Source organism: Camelus bactrianus, chromosome 6 (assembly GCF_048773025.1).
Source record: "Camelus bactrianus isolate YW-2024 breed Bactrian camel chromosome 6, ASM4877302v1, whole genome shotgun sequence".
Lineage (NCBI taxonomy): Eukaryota > Metazoa > Chordata > Mammalia > Artiodactyla > Camelidae > Camelus > Camelus bactrianus.
The window spans coordinates 2,794,577-2,813,242 of NC_133544.1; the positions used below are offsets into that span (position 1 = coordinate 2,794,577).

At 39.5% G+C, this 18,666-nt stretch overlaps 1 protein-coding gene across 1 annotated transcript in view; it reads right to left on the reverse strand.

Moving 5' to 3' along the window:
- The window catches only part of RCOR1 (REST corepressor 1), a 106,808-nt gene that overhangs the window by 24,879 nt on the left and 63,263 nt on the right, over positions 1 to 18,666 (reverse strand). Inside the window, exon 3 of the mRNA XM_074364984.1 lies at positions 16,061 to 16,144. Coding sequence (XP_074221085.1) covers positions 16,061 to 16,144 — 84 coding nt within the window. The remainder of the gene's footprint in view (positions 1 to 16,060; positions 16,145 to 18,666) is intronic.

The window sequence follows — 18,666 nt, forward strand, 5'->3', positions numbered from 1 at the left end:
AGGAAGTAGCTCTCATCAGTAGATCTGGGCCATCACCTAACCTAACTGAAAACTACATCACAGTAGGAACTCCTCCTCATGGAATGTTCTGGACTAGCGCTAACTCAGAGTGCCACATGCATAAATAATGCTGCGACAGGCCTTGTCTCTTACGGCCTTCCTACTCCGTACCATCTCCAGCCCTCATTCCCTGTCATCATCAAATGGACATGGCCACCAGCACCGTCCTGGACACCCAGTGCCCTCTCCACCTCCTGCCCTGCTCCTTCACACGGCCTCCCGGAGCTGCTGGGGAGTCAGGAAGACAATGGGAAGGGCACACTTTTCAAAACCTCCCACATGGCTTCCTTAAGCAGAAATGAGCTTGCAACCCAAAAAAGCAAAACCTCCTCCCAGCTGCCCTGATAAAACCCAAGGAGGCCCAGACGCCGGAGGCAGGGGATGACCAGGAAGGGAGCTAGAGAAGCACAAGCTCAGAGGCGGCCGGCGGGGCTGGGCGGTTCCAGCACCTCGTGTGGCACAATGAGAGCCTGATCTGCTCTAGAAGCTTAAAGGTTAACCAGAGTCCATCCCAATTTGGGGCGAGGGGCCACCGTGGGCAGAGTCATTAAGTGAGCTGCGATCAGGGCAATGAGCAAAGTCCATGCAGCTTAAGGAAATGCCAGGACACGTCACGGGCCGGGCCTGGCATCAGACTCGCCAGCCTCCCTGGCACATAGGGGACAGAGCTGGGAGCAGGCTCGCTTCGGCAGCTTGGCTAACGTCCTGGTCTGTGGGTCTGAGGCAGCTGGGTCAGACACAGGGCTACATGCACTCTAGCACTGTGAAACGCAGAACCACCAGGGAGAACCACCCAGTCCTAAACTGCGATGGACACAGACAGACGCGTCATGCGGACCTGCTGAAGTGCATGGACCGTGTGCACCACTGGCTGTTTGACGAGAGCTCACCATCATGGGAAGCACAGGTGAGGGAGTTATGTTTGGGGGTAATATCACATAAAGGCAGAATGTGTGTGAGCCTCGTCAAGAAAAGTCACAAAATCCGTAAGGCCTCGTCCAACAGGTACTGAACTGCTCTTACTATGTACAGAGCACTGTGTTAAATCGCAGCCCACAATACAAAAGAAAAAAAAAGATTCCCTGCAGCAGCCTGAAAGAACACCCAGGGACAGAAGAGAACCTACGTACATGCAGTAACAGCGGAGACGTGGGACAGTCTGAGAAAGCAAAACGACCAGAGAGCAACGACAGCGACGACAATGAAGGAAGGAAAGCTCCCTAAAGACTCCACAGTTGCACGAAGTAACGGCAGTAGCCAGCACCTGAGAATTCACTACCGCGGGCATGCACGGCCTGCTAGTCCTCTCCCACCATTCTATCATCACTTCCATTTGCAAGTGAAGAAACTGAGGCTCAGAGAAGTTAGGCAATTTGGCCAGGTCACCCAGCTGGCAGGTAGCAGACAATGGACTCAAATATACTCTGAGTGTCTGAGCCCAGCACCCGGGGGTCAGACTCCGCGTGCTGCCTCATGCCTGAGTGAGGGAGACCGAGGCAGAGGGCACGTGACAGCAGCGGAGAGCTGAGCCAGGCAAAGCAGTCATTTCAGTATGAATGAAGTGAAGAAAGCAGAACTGGGGTTGATGCAGGGAGAGACGGAAACTGAGGACCACAGGCAAATGGCTGCCTCGTGCTAGGCTTCATTTGTTTCTAGATTCATGTTTTAATTCAGTGACCTAAATGCCCAGCACCTTGAGTAGGAGTCTCAAATTCAACTGCAAAACGGTCAGAAGAATGCAGATGAAAACTGCCCCAGTAACCTGAGCTCACCCTCCGCCCGCCCAGACACTGCAGAGACTCGGAAGACCTTGTGATCCTGCAGTGTATGCAGAGCAAGAGGCTGACATCCGTAAGGTAGCTTGAGGACAAAGCTACAGCCTTGGTACAGCTTTTTAAAGACGTATTTTTTTTATCATCATAAGTAGCATTAGGCACTGCAAAGGAAACATGGTACGAATTTCTCCCTCACAGCTCAAAATGAGCATGCTAAAATTTTTCAAGGATATTATAGCAAATATTGTGGCATCGCCTTTTATTACTAAAATGAGAAATGAGTTACCACTGTAAATCACTGAGAATCAAAATGAGCATAAACCATTTAGGTAAAGCAATTATGCCCCCTGGTGGGCACAGACATGACTACAGTTAACACTTAACCATCCCCTGGAGTCTCTCAGGGACAGGGGAGAGGGCACAGGAAACCAGATAAGCCACCAAGACTGCTGGAGTATAATACAATCAACCAGTCCTCCCTAGTCAGTAATAAAATACACTTCCTTTATGAAAATGCTATTTCTTAATGTAGTTTTGTTAAAATCCCACTTTACAGAAAAAGCTCCCACCACCCTCCAGCACTCCAGTTAATTCTACAAAATCCAGCCCAGTCTCAGACACAAGTGGAAATGAGAAACAGGAGCACCCTCCTAAGCTGTACGTGTTTAAATTCAGCTTCTGGCATCTACTCCTTCCTAAACTGCACCTCTATACCGCTCCCGTGTCCAGCATCAACTCATACGGCTCTGGAGAAGTTCTTCCCCTGCCTGTCTGTGCCTTAGTTTCCTTTTTCAGTGTACGAGTAGACTGACTTAAGACTTATCTTCCACGACTAACATTTCATGAGTAATATTTTAAATATTTAAATGTTAAATGTGAACTTTTTTGTGCGCTGCATTGAAGATTTTTTTCCAATAAAAAGATAAGAGCATGCCTCCTCTTTACTCCAGTGCTCACACACTTGTGTGTTCTCCAGATAGGCATAGCCTCTCCCATATTTTAAAAACTGATCATCACTAGAATGACATTTAGTTGTGACTAATCAAAGCAATAACCACCTTTCTTCTTTAAAGTGTCCCAAGTCTACAGTAAAGGGTAAGATCACGTGGTGACATGCGACCCTCCTGCGTCTTCTTCACAGCAAGTCACTTACTTGATGACTGAGGCCCACAGGGGCAACTGTGCACTCAAAGTAGTTCTGTTTGCTCTCCCTGTTTTGCTTTTATGCATACGAGCTGAAGGAAGGACCATGCTCAAAACAAGGTCTGTGTCTCCTGCAATTAAAGGCTATATCTCCTGACATTAAAGGGGGGTGGGGTAGGTGGGAAAAAGACTAACCCTCAATTCACCTATAACCTCACAGCAGAAAGAACCCCGGACCAGGAGTCAAAGTCCTTAGTTTCTATCAGGAACTTTCAGGCTAAACCCATTTGTCATCCATAAGATAGGAAGTACTTTATAAATACTTTGTATAAAAATACGTAGGTGTGTGTATATATAAATATATACATATAAATACTTCGTATACTTTGTATGAAAACACGAAGAAGTCAAAATGTGTGATTGTAAAGTATTATTAAGATTAACTCCTTCATAAACTAGAAGGAAGGGGTGCAGCAGTTTCCAACCACAGAATGAATTTACAAGAGAAACCGAACCCAGTCCCTGAGCCCCCTCAGCGCTGTGCTATGGTTCAGCGGTCCCCAGTCCTAACTGATGAGAACCATGGGGTAAATGTCTTTAAAATGCTGGCTCTTGAGCTCCAGCCTGTTCTGTATGTGTAAGTGTATACATATACACACACGTGTGCATGGATGTATGCATAAACTTTATGCATACATGTAGTTTTTACAAAATATGACATGTGTAGAGACAAGCACATACCTAAGGACACAGCAGGGTGAATTCTCACACTTAGATCAAGGGAAAAAATCTCATGCACTACTGATGTTTTTGGTTGGTTTTCACAATGCTCCCAGGTGACTGTGATGGGCCAGTTTTGAGAATCAGTGAGTTAGAGCAATGTTAATGTGTAACGAGCATTCCCCACTTAATGTGATAAAAAAAACCCCATCTGAACAAGCACAAAATTTTAAGGGTTTGGCATTAAAAAGATTATGACAATATCAGAACAATAGAAACAGGAATGTGCTTTTTATGTTACTGCTACATAAAATGAGGTTTGTGAATTCGTGAGTTGTGAATTTCAATCATGCAAAAAAATTTTCCTCTCAGTGACTAAAGAGGTTCTTATTTAAATGACCAATTTCAAGTCCACCTCCCACTGAGGGCTTATGACCAGGGAGGAAGGTCAGAAGAAGGACTTAACTGTCTGCAAATCCTAGTGACTTGCCCACAAATGTCACTTCATAGGGACATCCGTCCTTTAACACTGCCTCTTTCAACTATACATACAACTGTCTTTCCTCAGTACAATCCATTCGCGTACGAGACACAGGAGAGAGTGGTCCCCAGTGAGACCAAGAGAGGCACACAGGGAGGCAGCTACAGGAAGCCCTGCCCACAAAACTTTAGACAAACACTTCTCTGCGGGCCCCGGTTCCTCTAGCTCCAGAAATGAAAGCTAAACTACATAGTGGGACAGTGAGAATATTGGGGGGGCATGCTTGTTGGGAGGGGGCAGGTTTTCCCACTGTCAGTGCTTGAATCTTGTTGGGGGGGGGGTGTTCTTTATCCAGTAAAGATAAATTGAGCTTTCAAAGGAGGTTGCAGAAAGTGGTATTTTATCATAAACTAATATGTCTTATATTTAATTATTCTCCACTGATTTAATGTATCTTTTAGACCTACTGTGTGCCTAGTACTGCTTATATAGCCATGATTTAAAAAGAGTCTCTGCCTTCACAGAAGTCAGTCTGGCCACAGAGAAATAATCACACAAGTCATTAATTCTGTACATGCCAGAGAAAAAGAACTAGGAAAGAGTTTAAATGGGAAACCCAATTGGCTGAATTAAGGATGGCTTTCTTGTCTACTGGAAAAACATACAGTAAATTCCTGCTTACTCATGTTACTGGCAGGAGGGAAAAAGTTGGAAAAAAAGAAGTGTCCAAGAATAGGGACATGGTTAAATAAATTAAGCTATATGATATTATTCAGAACCAAAACTCAGTTTAATTTTTAATCACAGGAAAAGTTAAGTTGAAAAACTATTATATACAGTATGACCCATTTGTGCTTAAAATCAGAGGACACACAAGCACACAGAAAAGACACGAAAGCAAAATTTTAACAGTGGTTACATCCAAAGTGACAAAAGGTGAAGGAATTATAGATTATTTTTAATAATAAAAACAAGCTTGTATGTGTATGTGTAGCTACTTTTCTGAACCATTTGAGAGTGCCATACACGATGGTCCTGCACTCTTAAATACTTAGCATATATTTCTTAAGAGTAGATATATTCTCTTATATAACAACAGAACAGTAAATTTAACATTGAAACAGTACTTTACTCTGTGTCCAATCAGGCCAACTGACCCAAAATCTGCTGAAGAATTTTAAAGTAAATCTCAGTTATTTCATCCATGCATATGTGTATTTATATATATATATCATATATATGATATATATTAATATCCATCTTTTAAAAAATGTGGACATATTTTTGACAGAACCACAATGTCACTATCACTCCCAACAAAAACAGAAAAATTCCCTGGTATGAGAAACAATGCAATACTCCCTGGACAGTCTAAAATGCGTTAAGTCCAACAATAACACACACTGGAGAGAACACTGAACAATTACAGTGTGCATTTCACTCTGGAAAATGATTTGGCATCGACCTCTCAGAACCGCACATCTGTACTGTGGATGGACCTCAGAAAGCAGTCAAAGGACGTTCCCAGGAGTAATAGATGCAGTATTAAAAAACTGAAAACAAACGTCCATTGTAAACAGAAAGGCTAAATTATGGTATCTTTAAAAAATGACATTTTTTAAATTTAAAAGGATGAAGGTATGACACACTGACATGACTAAAGGGTAAAGTAATACTTGATTTTTAATGGAGGGCTTCCACTATAGTTTGTAAATTCAGCTCTGTCTCTTCTAGTAAGTTTTACACATTTTAGCTAACTCTAGAGCACTTAAGAGAATAAAAATGATTTTTAAAAAGTAGTTTTCACACCCTTAAAAACATAATTTTAATCACAAACTCCAAAACCTGATAGCCTTTTTTTTTATAAAAAGCTGAAAACTCCTCTGTTGGCATGTGGTGTCAGCATGTGGTGCCAACATTGGCTTATCCTATCCCTACACCTGCACATACTCCAGGCAAAGAACAGGTGTGAAATCTAAGTACAATTTTCCCTCTTATCAGCGCACATACAACCCACCCATCAGACTGTAAGCTGCATCCGGGCGGGGACCTGTCAGGTGGCTCACCCTTGTGTCCCTCCAGTGCCTGGCACACGCACAGTCACTCCTAATTACTGAGTAAAAGAATGGTCATCAAAAGGTAAGTGGCAAAGAAGAAAATGTTAGAGGGTTCCAGGTGACCCAAGTGTCATAGCAAATAGCCAAAAAGTCTATTTTTTGCTGGAGAGGGTGTGAGGAAAAGGGAACCCTCTTACACTGTTGGTGGAAATGTAGTTTGGTGCAGCCACCATAGGAAACTGTGTGAGATTCCTTAAAAAACTATAGCACTCCCACTCCTGGGCATAGATCTGGAGAGAACTCTAATTCAAAAAGATACATGCACCCCAGTGTTCACAGCACTATATAAAATAGCCAAGACACGGAAACTACCTAAATGTCCACCAACGGATGACTGGATAAAGAAGATGTGGTGTATTTATGCAATGGAATACTACTCAGCCATTAAAAAGAATAAAATAATGTCGTATGCAGCAACATGGATGGACCTGGAGACTGTCATACTAAGAAGTAAGCCAGAAAGAGAAAGAAAAAAACTATATGATATTACTCATATGAGGAATCTAAAAAAATGACACAAGTGAACTTATTTACAAAGCAGAAAGAGACTCACAGACATAGAAAACAAACTTATGGTTACCAAAGCGGAAAGGGGGTGGGAAGGGATAAACTGGGAGTTCAAGATCTGCAGATACTAACTACTATCTATAAAATGGATAAAACAACAAGTTTCTACTGCAGAGCACAGGGAACTATATTCAATATATTGTAGTACCCTACAATGAAAAAGAATATGAAAAGGAATGTATGTATGTATACATATGACTGAACTATTGTGCTGTATACCAGATACTGACACAACATTGTAAACTGTAGTTTAAAAAAAAAAGCCTATTTTTGCAAATCTCCATACAAAAAAGTGACAATACCCCCATCATTTTCTCACTGGACAGTACCTGACTGCACGCCCATCACACGCCGCCAGAGGAGTGGCACCAAACTAAACACACGTCCAGCTCCTCCACTCACTGGCTTTCAGAGACTAAAGTAAGTGGCGGGAGTGGGGTCAGACTGCACAGGGCCTTGTGGCAGCTATCAGGTCTTCTGACCTTCATCTATGGTGAACTGGAAAGTTTTGAATAGAGGCTCCTGACATTTACTGTATATTTCTATGAAAGTTTACACATATCTATGAATCTATATATATACACATATCTATATATCTATGAAATTTTCACACACAATATAATCTTGAAAATGTGTACTGAAGTCAAATGACAACGTAGAAACAACTTTTGCAAATGTTGTAGGTCTAATGAGGGTTCTCATTCCAAGAAAGCTAAAACTTATTTTAAAATCTCTAACTTGACTTGCTAAAAAAAAAAAATGAAGTTCAGTTTACAGTGCTGAGTTAATTTCTAGCGTACAGCAGTGATTCAGTTCTACATATACATACATATATTTCTTTACATAGTCTTTTTCATTGTAGGCTACTACAGGTATTGAACGTAGTTCCCTGTGCTCTACAGTAGGACTTTGTTGTTTATCTGACTTGCCTTTTGACACAATTTTAAATTCCATGTCTATCATGTTATATGTGCTAGTTTTTTTCTTTATAGTTAATAGCCAGCCAGCTTTTAAAAAAAAATCACCCAGCCTGGTTGTCTCAGGCACAGCTAATGATTTCCATCTTTGTCTATTTCAGTACTAGGAACAATGCTTCTGATCACTGTACCAGTTTCTCTTCATTTTTATAAAATAGAAACAAAATGCAATCCCTTGAATATCTGCAGAAACACTGATTATATAACCTACACAATACGTGATGCATAATGAGCAACACCATGGCTTTACTGGTTCCCAACAGCCAAGTTTACACTGCTACCCTCTACGCCCAAGGCAAGTTTCCTCAGGAAACCTCCACGGTGTGCATGGTGGCACCCCGCACCCCATGAGCTCCAGTGCACCTCTTTCAAGCTCTACCTTAACGAGACTCAGACAGTAAAAAGTCATCCTCAGATTATTCCCTTTCCTAACCTATCCTCTCTCCTAAAACTCCCTTCTAAGAATTCTCCCCGGCCACAGTTCTGTATTACATTTAACCATGCCTGCTTTGATAAACTTTTTTGTTTTCCTTAACACAGTAACATGAGCCAGACTGGGAATAAGATGTGGTCAAACTCCACATACACTTCAAAGATAAGACTACCTAGTAAAACAACTGTTTGAGGTTTCTTGCAATGAATGTGTCTACTTGGTTCTGGTAACCTACAAGTGCTTCTCTTCACAAAGCCCAAGCCCTGGCAGGTCCACCCAGGGAAGCGCAAGAGCCAGAGGGGACCAGGAAGAGTGCACTGTACTCACCAGGGCAGCAGCATCCCTGCAGAGAGAGGATTGCCCCAGAGCTGTTAGGGCGGGCAAGGCAGACATCTAGGAGTGAACCAAGTGGGATGAGGAGGGAGTCACCAAGGGAGGGCAGCCTGGAATAGGTGGGGAGGATGCCCACCGGTGGGAGGAGAGGAAGGCACCCACGCAGGGGCAGCTGTACACATCATAATGGCGACAGGGTGCAGAACCCACGGGGAGAGGATGTCTATCACAGAGACAAATGCCTAGCAGGTATCTTCAATAAAAATTCAACTGCACCTAGATGTAACAGTCTCCTGCTTTAAAGGCAGGTTAAAGGCCACCTGGACCACCCATCTAACCCCACACTCCTCTGATCTCCGCCTCCTTTGAGCAAGTTCAAGCACTCCTGACATTGCTGTTTTGACTCCCTTCATCTCCATCAAGCCCCCCTGTAACAGCAATGGCCCAGTAAGGGCATCACCTTCTCTCACCTGGAACTGCACCAGCACTTACCGCCTCCAGTCCCAGCTCGCCTCTAAACCACAGGGCTGTCAAGAGCTTTCTAATGTAAATATATTGCTTCTAGCTAAAAGTCCCTCAAAAATCCTCATCCCTTTAAGAAGTCTGCCTTTTCAGTTTCATTGCTGCTCACTTCCCCAAGTACAACGTGTATCACAGCCAGGAGGCAGGTCTCTATAATAAAGCACTGTTTCCTCCAGCATCTTCACACCTACGCTTTCTTCTTTCCTTTCTCTTTCCAGGTACATTTTTGTCTCTGGTCCAGGCAGCCAACTCATTCATTCCTCAAAATTCTACCCAAATGTTAACTCTTTTCAATGCTTGTTTCTACCCAGGAAGATATACTAAGACTGCATAGGAGATGCTTGATGTTAAAATAATGTAAGAATCAATTATCCTCTCCTCCAATTAGTGAACATTTTTCAGTTTCTCTTACTGTCTGCCCAACCTCCAGATTCCACCAAATGATTTAACCTCCTTTGTCCCCTAAATACCAAGTCTTTGTTTAATCATGTAATTTCCACAGTAACGTAATATAACACCATCTAAATCCTACTGTCCTCATCTACGCTACCTGGAATTGTTTACGTGTCCTCTACATGACATGTGTCTCTACAAGGCACATTTTCCAGGTGTACTCCACAAGCTTTATCTTTCTTTAAAGAAGTTTTACTTAGACACAGTGTAACTAGTGTAATATCAGTAATGTTTTATGTTATTTAATTATAGTTTATTAAATCTACACGAAGGCAAAAGTGTGTAACAAACGCAGTCTGGAGACCAGAGATCTAGCCTACCAAATTTGGCTACTAACTAGCTGAGGGACCATAAACATTTGACTTAACTTCTCTAAGCCTCCATTGTTTGCAACTATTTAAGAGGAAAAGTTGGACTAAAGCAAACACAAATTATTTGTTTACGTGTTCCTCTCCCTCCTCTTTCTCCATTAGAATATAAGCCCCCAGAATCCTTCAGTTATGATACACTACCAGGCACACAAAACTGCTCAGTAAAAATATAAATGAAACCAACTCTCACTAAATAAACTCAAATCCACTATAACCCCAATAAAGATACTTTTGGAGAGAACTTGATACAAGCCTACGATTCACCTATAATAAACATATGAGCCAAGAACACGAAAAAGAACTGAAATGGTACCAAATCAGGAACCAACAGATAGATCAATGAAACAAAATCGAGAGTCCAGATATAGACCAATGTACATAAATGAGTTTAATGTAAGTGAAGTGGGAAAGAATTCAGTAACTGCAGACATAACAATGATGTAAATAAAGAGGGAGGGGAAGGAGGGTGAACAGAAGAAACACAGATATATATGTCTGCATGACAGTATTCTAGAAGCCACAAATAAGATGGATACATTTAACTAAACATAATTAAAACAAAAAACAAAAAATAAGGCTATTTGTAGAATTAAAAGGTCAAAATACAAAGATGCTCAACCTTATTAATAATTAATGAAATCCTTTTCTATCAGTTCAGCTAAGTTGGAAAAAAAAAATACCCAATGAGATACCATTTCATATCCATTAGGATGGCTACTATCAAAGTAGAACAAAAAATAACAAGTGTTGACAAGGATGTGGAGATATTGGAACTCTCGTGCACTATTGGTGGGAATGTAAGATGATACAGCTTCTGTAGAAAACAGTATGTCAATTCTTAAAAAATTTAATAACGGGGTGGGGGAGGGTATAGCTCAAGTGGTAGAGCACATGCTTAGCATACACAAAGTCCTGGGTTCAATCCCCAGCACTTCCTCTAAAAATAAATAAATAAGTAAATCTAACCCCCCCTAACAAAATTACTTAATTAATTAATTAAAAAACAGAATTACCAAATCCAGCACAAACCCACTCCTGTGCATATACACAAAAGAACTGAAAGCAGGGTCTCAAAGAGATACCTGTGCACCGATGTTCACAGCAGCATTATTCACAAAAGCCAAAACGTGGACACAACCCAAGTGTCCATCAACAGATGAATGGATAGACAAAATATGGTCTAGTCTATCCATACAATGGAGTATTGTTCAGCCATAAAAACGAGGAAATTCCGACACACACTGCAACATGGACGAGTCTTGAGGACATTTTGCTAAGTGAAACAAACCAGTCACAAAAAGCAAATCCTCTATAACCCCACTTACACAAAGCACCTAGAGGGGTCAAACTCACTGAGTGGGAAAGCGGAATGGTGGGTGCCAGACGCTGGGGAAGGGGTGATGCAGAACTGTTCTTTAATGGGAACAGAGTTTCAGTTTTGCAAGATGAAAAGAGTTCTGGAGGCTGGTGTGAATGTAATTAATACAACTGAACTGTACACTTAAAAATGGTTAAGATGGTAAATTTTATGTTGTATTTCACCACAATAAAAAATAATTTTTTGAAAAAAATTCTTAAGAGAAAAAAATATATATACTCAAGTTCTAGGGAGGTTTTGGAAAACAGGCACACTCATACAACTCCTTAGAAGAAACACAGAAAAATCTAGGTACCATTTGACCTAGCAAATTCCCTTCAAAGAGGTTCACTGCAGCACTGTTTAGAAACGCTTTAACTATGAAACACCTATATTATACCACCATTAAAAAAAAAACACGGTAAGTTTATAAGGACTAACAGACACTCAGAAAATTAACATAATGGCGGTTAACTTGGGAGACACAGGGTATTTTTCACTATTCGCATATGCATTATTTGGCAGGGGGGAATTAAGTCTGTTTATCTATTTTCAGAGGAGGTACTGGGGATTGAACCCAGGACCTCGGGCACGCTAAGAACGCACTCTACCCCTGAGCTATACTCTCTCCGCCGTAAGAGAGCTTTAATTGTCTATATTATATATTTTCCGTATAGTTTGAAATTTCTACAAAAGCATTTATTTTTATAAACACAAATAATTCTGTAAACTTGCAGTAACCCTAAGAAGCAGAACTCTAAACTGTTACTTCAGAAGAAGGAAGCCAACACAGGAAAGGCCAGGGCTCACAGACACCGTCACATGGGAGGACATCTACTGGAAGTCTACAGGGGTCTCACATATTCTCTCTACATGACGTCAGAGCAAACGGTGGGCAACCAAGACTTCCACATTCTCTGAAAATAAATCAGAAAGGCAAATGGGAAGACTTCTCTTTTGCCTATATACTGGGAGGGAGGGAAACTGAGGGAGAAACGACAGATGGCAGAGAGAACAAACTGTGTGTTCTTGTTTGAACTGTGATTTCATTTCAAGGCCTAACTGTGATGAGACTATCAGTCACAAGTATGACTCTCAGAGCTCCACAAAAGAAACCTGACTCACATCAAGGGCTACGTTAGTATCTTCCCACCTGAGCAGTTAAGCAAATTCTCATCAACCCACAATTCCACTTCTAGGGATAAATCTTAAGAAAATACTAAAAACGTAACCAGAAAGAAAAAGAGAACAAAGCTCTGTGATTCAGTTTTTCACTACCACCTTCTTTTACAATAGCAACAAATTAGAAACAACCTAAATTTTTAATAGAATAATGATTAAATACACTGATATATACATATGATAGAATATTACATGGTTATTTCAAATGTTTGCTGCAGCACTGTTTAGTGGTCTAGCAAGGTAAGAAACGCTTAGGTCAATGTCCAGGAAGACAATGGACACCCACATATATAGAAACACCATCATCTCACTTATATAAACATGCACAGAGGGAAAAAAGGACTGGAAAAACACCCCAAATTGTTTAACAATAGCTATCTCTGGATAATGAAATATGGGTGAACTGTCTCTTGTTTATACTATTCTGTGTCTTCTGAACTTTCAGCAATATATAAATGTTACTTGTGGATTGGTTTTAAGAATATAAAGTTTTTATCTCTACTGGCAAGACTTACATGAAAACTACAAATCTATTTTAGGCAAAACCATTATTTAAAAATCTTCTAATTTTTCATATTCTGCTCTTTTCTTCTAGGTCTTGAAAACATAAAATAATACTCTGACTTGAAAGATTCCAACAGGTAACAGAATAGGAGCAAGAGGCACTAGTATAACCTTGAACTGTCGTAACAGAAGGAAAGTGACTGAAATGAAGAAAGGACGGAGACTGATGAGCTCAACCTGAGGGACACGTTGAGAGCATGCCCAGGGTGAAGAGTCAGCAAACTTGATACTGCTGGCTCCACCACTGACTGTGTTGGTTTCACAACCCTCTTTGAATTGTGGAATGCCATCTGTAAAATGGGGACAAAAACTTCCTTCAGGGTTACTGTAAAGATTGAATGACATAGAACATGGAAAGCATTTTATTACATGGTTGGCATAAAGGCTCAACAAATGCTCACTACTCTTTTTTTTAATTGAAGTATAATTGATTTACAATGTTGTATTAGTTTCTGGTGTACAGTATACTGAGATTCAGTTATACATACATATTTTTTCATATTCGTTTTCACTATAGGTAATTATAAGATACTGAATATAGTTCCCTGTGCTCTACAGTAGGACCTTGTTGTTTATCTATTTTATGTATAGTAGTTAATATCTGCAAATCCTGAACTCCTAATTTATTCCTCTACTCCCCCTGTTCCCCCTGGTAACCACAAGTGTGTTCTCTACATCTGTGAGTCTGTTTCTGTTTTGTAAATAATTCATTTGTGTCCCTTTTTTATATTCTACATATAAGTGACATTATATGGTATTTTCCTTTGTCTGACTTCACTTAGTATGATAATCTCTAGATCCATCCATGTTTCTGCAAATGGCATTATTTTATTCTTTTTTGTGGCTGAGTAGTACTCCACTGTGTGTGTACACACACACACACACACACACATATACCACATCTTCTTTATGCACTCATCTGTCAATGGACATTTAGGCTGCTTCAATGACATGGCTATTGCAAATAGTGCTGCTACAAACATTGGGGTGCATTATCTTTTCGAGTTAGAGTTTTCTCTGGATATATGCCCAGGAGTGGGACTGCTGGATCATATGGCAGCTCTATTTTTAGTTTTTTAAGGAACCTCCATACTGTTTTCCATAGTGGCTGCACCAAATTACGCTCCCACCAACAGTGTGGGAGAGGAGAGTTCCCTTTTCTCCACACCCTCTGTTCAGCATTCATTGTTTGTGGACTTTTTAATGATGGTTATTCATATCGGTGTGAGATGGTACCTAGTTGTGGTTTTGATCTGAAATGCTCACTATTAACATTCAGTTCTGGGCACCATAATTTAAGGTGGGCACTGTGACCAAATGGACCATATATCCAGGAGTGCAACAGAGATGAAAAGAGACCCAAAAATCAAACCATCTGAAAAACACTTTGGGCAATTAGGCAGATTTAACTTGGACTGGGGTCAATAAAGGAGGCAGGATGACTGAATATGTAGAAGACTCACATGGAAGCAGACTCACTTAGCAGAGCTCAGGAAAACAAAGCTTTAAAAATTACAAGAGGCAGATTCTCAGCTCTTAGTTAGAAAGAACAGCATGTTAAAAAATGGAATAGATGGCTTTTTTAAGTTACTGTAAGTGCTCAAAGGAAAGATACAAACAAAAATATAGGAAATACTTAAAAGGTTTTCCCCAGCACAGCAAAGGCATCAGAAATGCCAATAAATACACTTCCTCCTGACAGTCTGTTCTCCTAGATAAACTCATCAAGCCATAGCCCAATAGAGGCAAAATTAAGATACTCTGATAGTAAGACTGGTCTGAGATTATTCTGTTATTGCTAAATTTAGCATTACCAACAGTAGTTGAATTTTCTGTGTTCCATGGAGGTTACTGTATTTTTAAAAAGGATCCTTCTTGGTCAAAATGAAACATGTTTCTTTACCATATGAGCCCTTTGCACCTTATACATGCAAACACAGATGTTAAATACACAAGAGAATATTTAATATGCATCATCCCTAACACTTACTCGCAGCGGAAACCTGTTAGCACCTAGTTTTAATACTGAAAAACACAACTTGGGAAATCCTGATCAAAGCCTAAGTTCCAGCCTTCACTGACAATGTTAATTTCCTGTCCAGCATTTACCAATGAGGCTTTGTAAGTCCTACTATGTTTTAGAGCATCGATTCTTAACCTATTTTTGTCAAGGAGCCCTTTGAAAATCCAATCTTCTCCACAAAAACATACATACACCAAAAAAAATTTTGCACGTGACTTCTAAGTTCACAAATCCCCATAAATCCCATCTATGGACCGCCCCCACTGAAAAATTCTCAAAAAGGGGGATTTAGTTTTTCTTCTCTCATTTAAGTTATGAAGAAAACAAAAACTCTGAAAATAGTAGACTCGAGGCAACACGTCAGATATAAGTGACTCTGGTATGGCGTTGCTTGAGCAGAGGGGATAGAAAAGTTGAAAAAGTAAACTCTGGAAATATAATTAATATTACTAATAGCTAGAGGACCCTACTCCCCTAAAAGAAAACCCAAGGTAGCTGAAAATACTCATTCTAATAAAATTTTAAGCACATAAAACAAATGGCCAGTTCAAAAGTTCTACTTCCAGTGAGGCTGACCTCCTACATTATAAAACTTGTTGCCAATAACACACTTTTGCACTTTGCAATCTTTCAAATTAGAAATTTGTTAAACTCTTCATCTTTATAAATCTATAAATTCCCAGCTGAGGGAGTTATATTCTGCAGTATAAATTTCTTTCCACTCTGAACCTTTCCTTCTAGTTATTTTAGAATGTTAACTAGTACAGCACCCTGAATAAAAAGTAGATATGAAACGCAGTTGAAGAATCTTTAAACCATTATGATGGCTCACAATAAGGAACACACTTTCAAACTCTTTAGATCATTTACTTTAAAAATGTAAGAGAAATGTAACACATGTAGAGACTTTCAGCTACAAAAGTAACTTTAAAAGTGTACAGTAAATAAGAAAGGTGGAAAATAAAAGTGCTCTGAAACTTACATTTTGCTTCTGATAGGTTTTGATTAGGCGACCAGACCAGCATGCCAAGATTGTCTCGTTCTTGACTGCGTCTTGCTAGTTTGGCTTGGTAGAGAAAAAAAAAAACTCTTATTACAATTTAACAGACATAAGCAACAATTAACACCATCGCTCTGGTCTTTTTTTAAACTTCAGAATGTGATGACATCACCCACCCTTTACTGAAATCTGCCACAATGGAACCCACACTCAACATCACAGGGTAAAGGTGGGGGTGGAGGAGGCTCTGAAGGCTGCCGAAACATTTCTACTTTTAAGTCTTTTTCTACTTAACTTTTACTTATTTAATAAACAGGTGCATATGAGGTAGGTATAACTGCTATTCTCATTTGCTAGGTGGGGAAACTAAACAGATCATTCAGCGAGTAGAAGGCAGAGCCTAGACTGAGCCAAGGCAGAATGGCTACAGTGCCCAAGGGTTTAAGCACTATACCACACTCTGCTCTCAGACATGGGACATCCAAAAAGGGAGCCACATGTGGCAGGTTGCTCAAAGACTCCTTTAAAATATGAATTTTTCCCATGTGCTTCTTTGAATAACCTTACCCCTTACTGCTGGAGTAATCTTTTAGTGACTTGACACAGCAGGAATCCAAAGATTCTTTAACAGGTTTAATAAAGACCATTTTAAAAGATTTAACCTAGAAGGAAATTTCTGAATTGCATTCAAACCCTTAAGATGCTGTGATACAAAACAGCGGTCAAAAGGTTTACAAGTGCCAGGTGCTGAGTTGACACGTATAATCAGATTAACCACAAAAAGAAGTCACATATTACAAGAGATAATTAAAACGTTATCTTCAAAAGGTAGAAAAGATTCAGAAGACAAGAGGCCCACTAACCAGCCTTTATACTGGTCAGACCCAAACTCATTCATTCTAAACGCATTCTTACCTTATCTTTTTTTATTTAAATAAACTTTTCTGAAACATGATGAAAGTTATGGAATCTAGCTCCAGAAAAAAAAATTCATTAATACACACACCCAATATAAACATACTTTTAGAAAATTCATGAAGCCTGGTTCATGAATTCCTTTTATCAAATTGCCAGATCTTTAATGTTGTCTATTAATGTGTTCTAAGTTTTATGAAGAACTTCTACACTTTTGGTAAAATTTGTGGGGCATCTACTTTGAAGAAAAATGATGGAATGAGAGGAGGGAAAGACTCAAAGTATGAACATTATGAATTAAGCAAGGTTAAAGGTTGAATTTATAAGCTGTGTGGGAACAGAGTGTAGAGATGGGGAGCCAGGAATATGACAAAAGGAGGGGAGTGACTCCTTTGAGACACATCTTCTATGGCTCTGACTTTTAGAACAATGTTAAGGCTATACAATCTAAAAATAGTCAACAAATGTGTGTGTGAGGAGGGACCACAGATGGAATACAGCCTTGCTGTATTTCAAATAAAAATCTAAAAACCGAAAGTCAAGAGAGAAATAAAAGGAATCCACATTGGAATGAAATGATCACCTGTGTAGAAAACCTACAAAATCTACAAAAAGTAGCTAGGATAAATGAGTTTTAGCAAAGTTGCAGGAAACAAGATTAATAGTAAAAGAAAAAAAATCAATTCAATTTCTATATACCAGCAATTAATCAAAAATCAAAACTAAAGAATAACTCCATTTAGGGATAGATATGAGAAGACATACACACTGAAAACTGTAAAACATTTGAGAGAAACTAAACATTTCAGTAAAAGAAGCGATATACCATGTGTACGGATCAAAAGACTCAGTATCATTAAGACAGCACTCTACTCAAATTGCTCCACAGACTTAACACAATCCCAATACAAATCCTAGCGTACTTTTTTTGTACAAATTGATAAACATTCTAAAATGTATGCAAAAATGGAAAGTACCTAACATAGCCAAAAGAACTTTGACAAAAACAAAGTTGGAAGACATACTTCCTGAATCAAAACTAATTAATTATAAAGATCAAGACACTGTGGTTATTAACATATAGAGAAAGAAATAAAATCAAATTGAGTCTAAAAACAGAACCACACATATAGGATCAATTGATTTCCACAAGGGTGCAAAGACAAAATTCAACAGAGAAAAATAACCTTTTCAACAAATGATGCCAGAACAAATGGATATTCATATTTTAAAAATTACTATAGATCCATACACCTCACATCATATACAAAAATTTACTCAAGATTAATGACTGAACTAAACATAAGATCCAAAATTATTAAAGTTCTAGAAGAAAATATGAGAAAAATCTTTCTGATCTTAGCTTTAGAGAGATCTGATTAGATAGATATAACACCAAAAGCACAATCCATAAAAGAAAAAACTTCATGAACTGGACTTCATCAAAAGCAAGAACTTCTTGGGGGTGGGTATAGCTCAGTGGTAGAGAGCATGCTTAGCGCATGGGTTCAACCCCCAGTACCGCCATTAAAAAGAAAAATTAAAATAAATAAATCTAATCCCTCCCTGCAAAAAAGAAAAAAAAAAAAAAAAGTAAGAACTTCTTTTCAAATGACAGTACTAAAGTAATGAAGAGCCAAACCAGACACTGAGAAAATAATTACAAACCACTT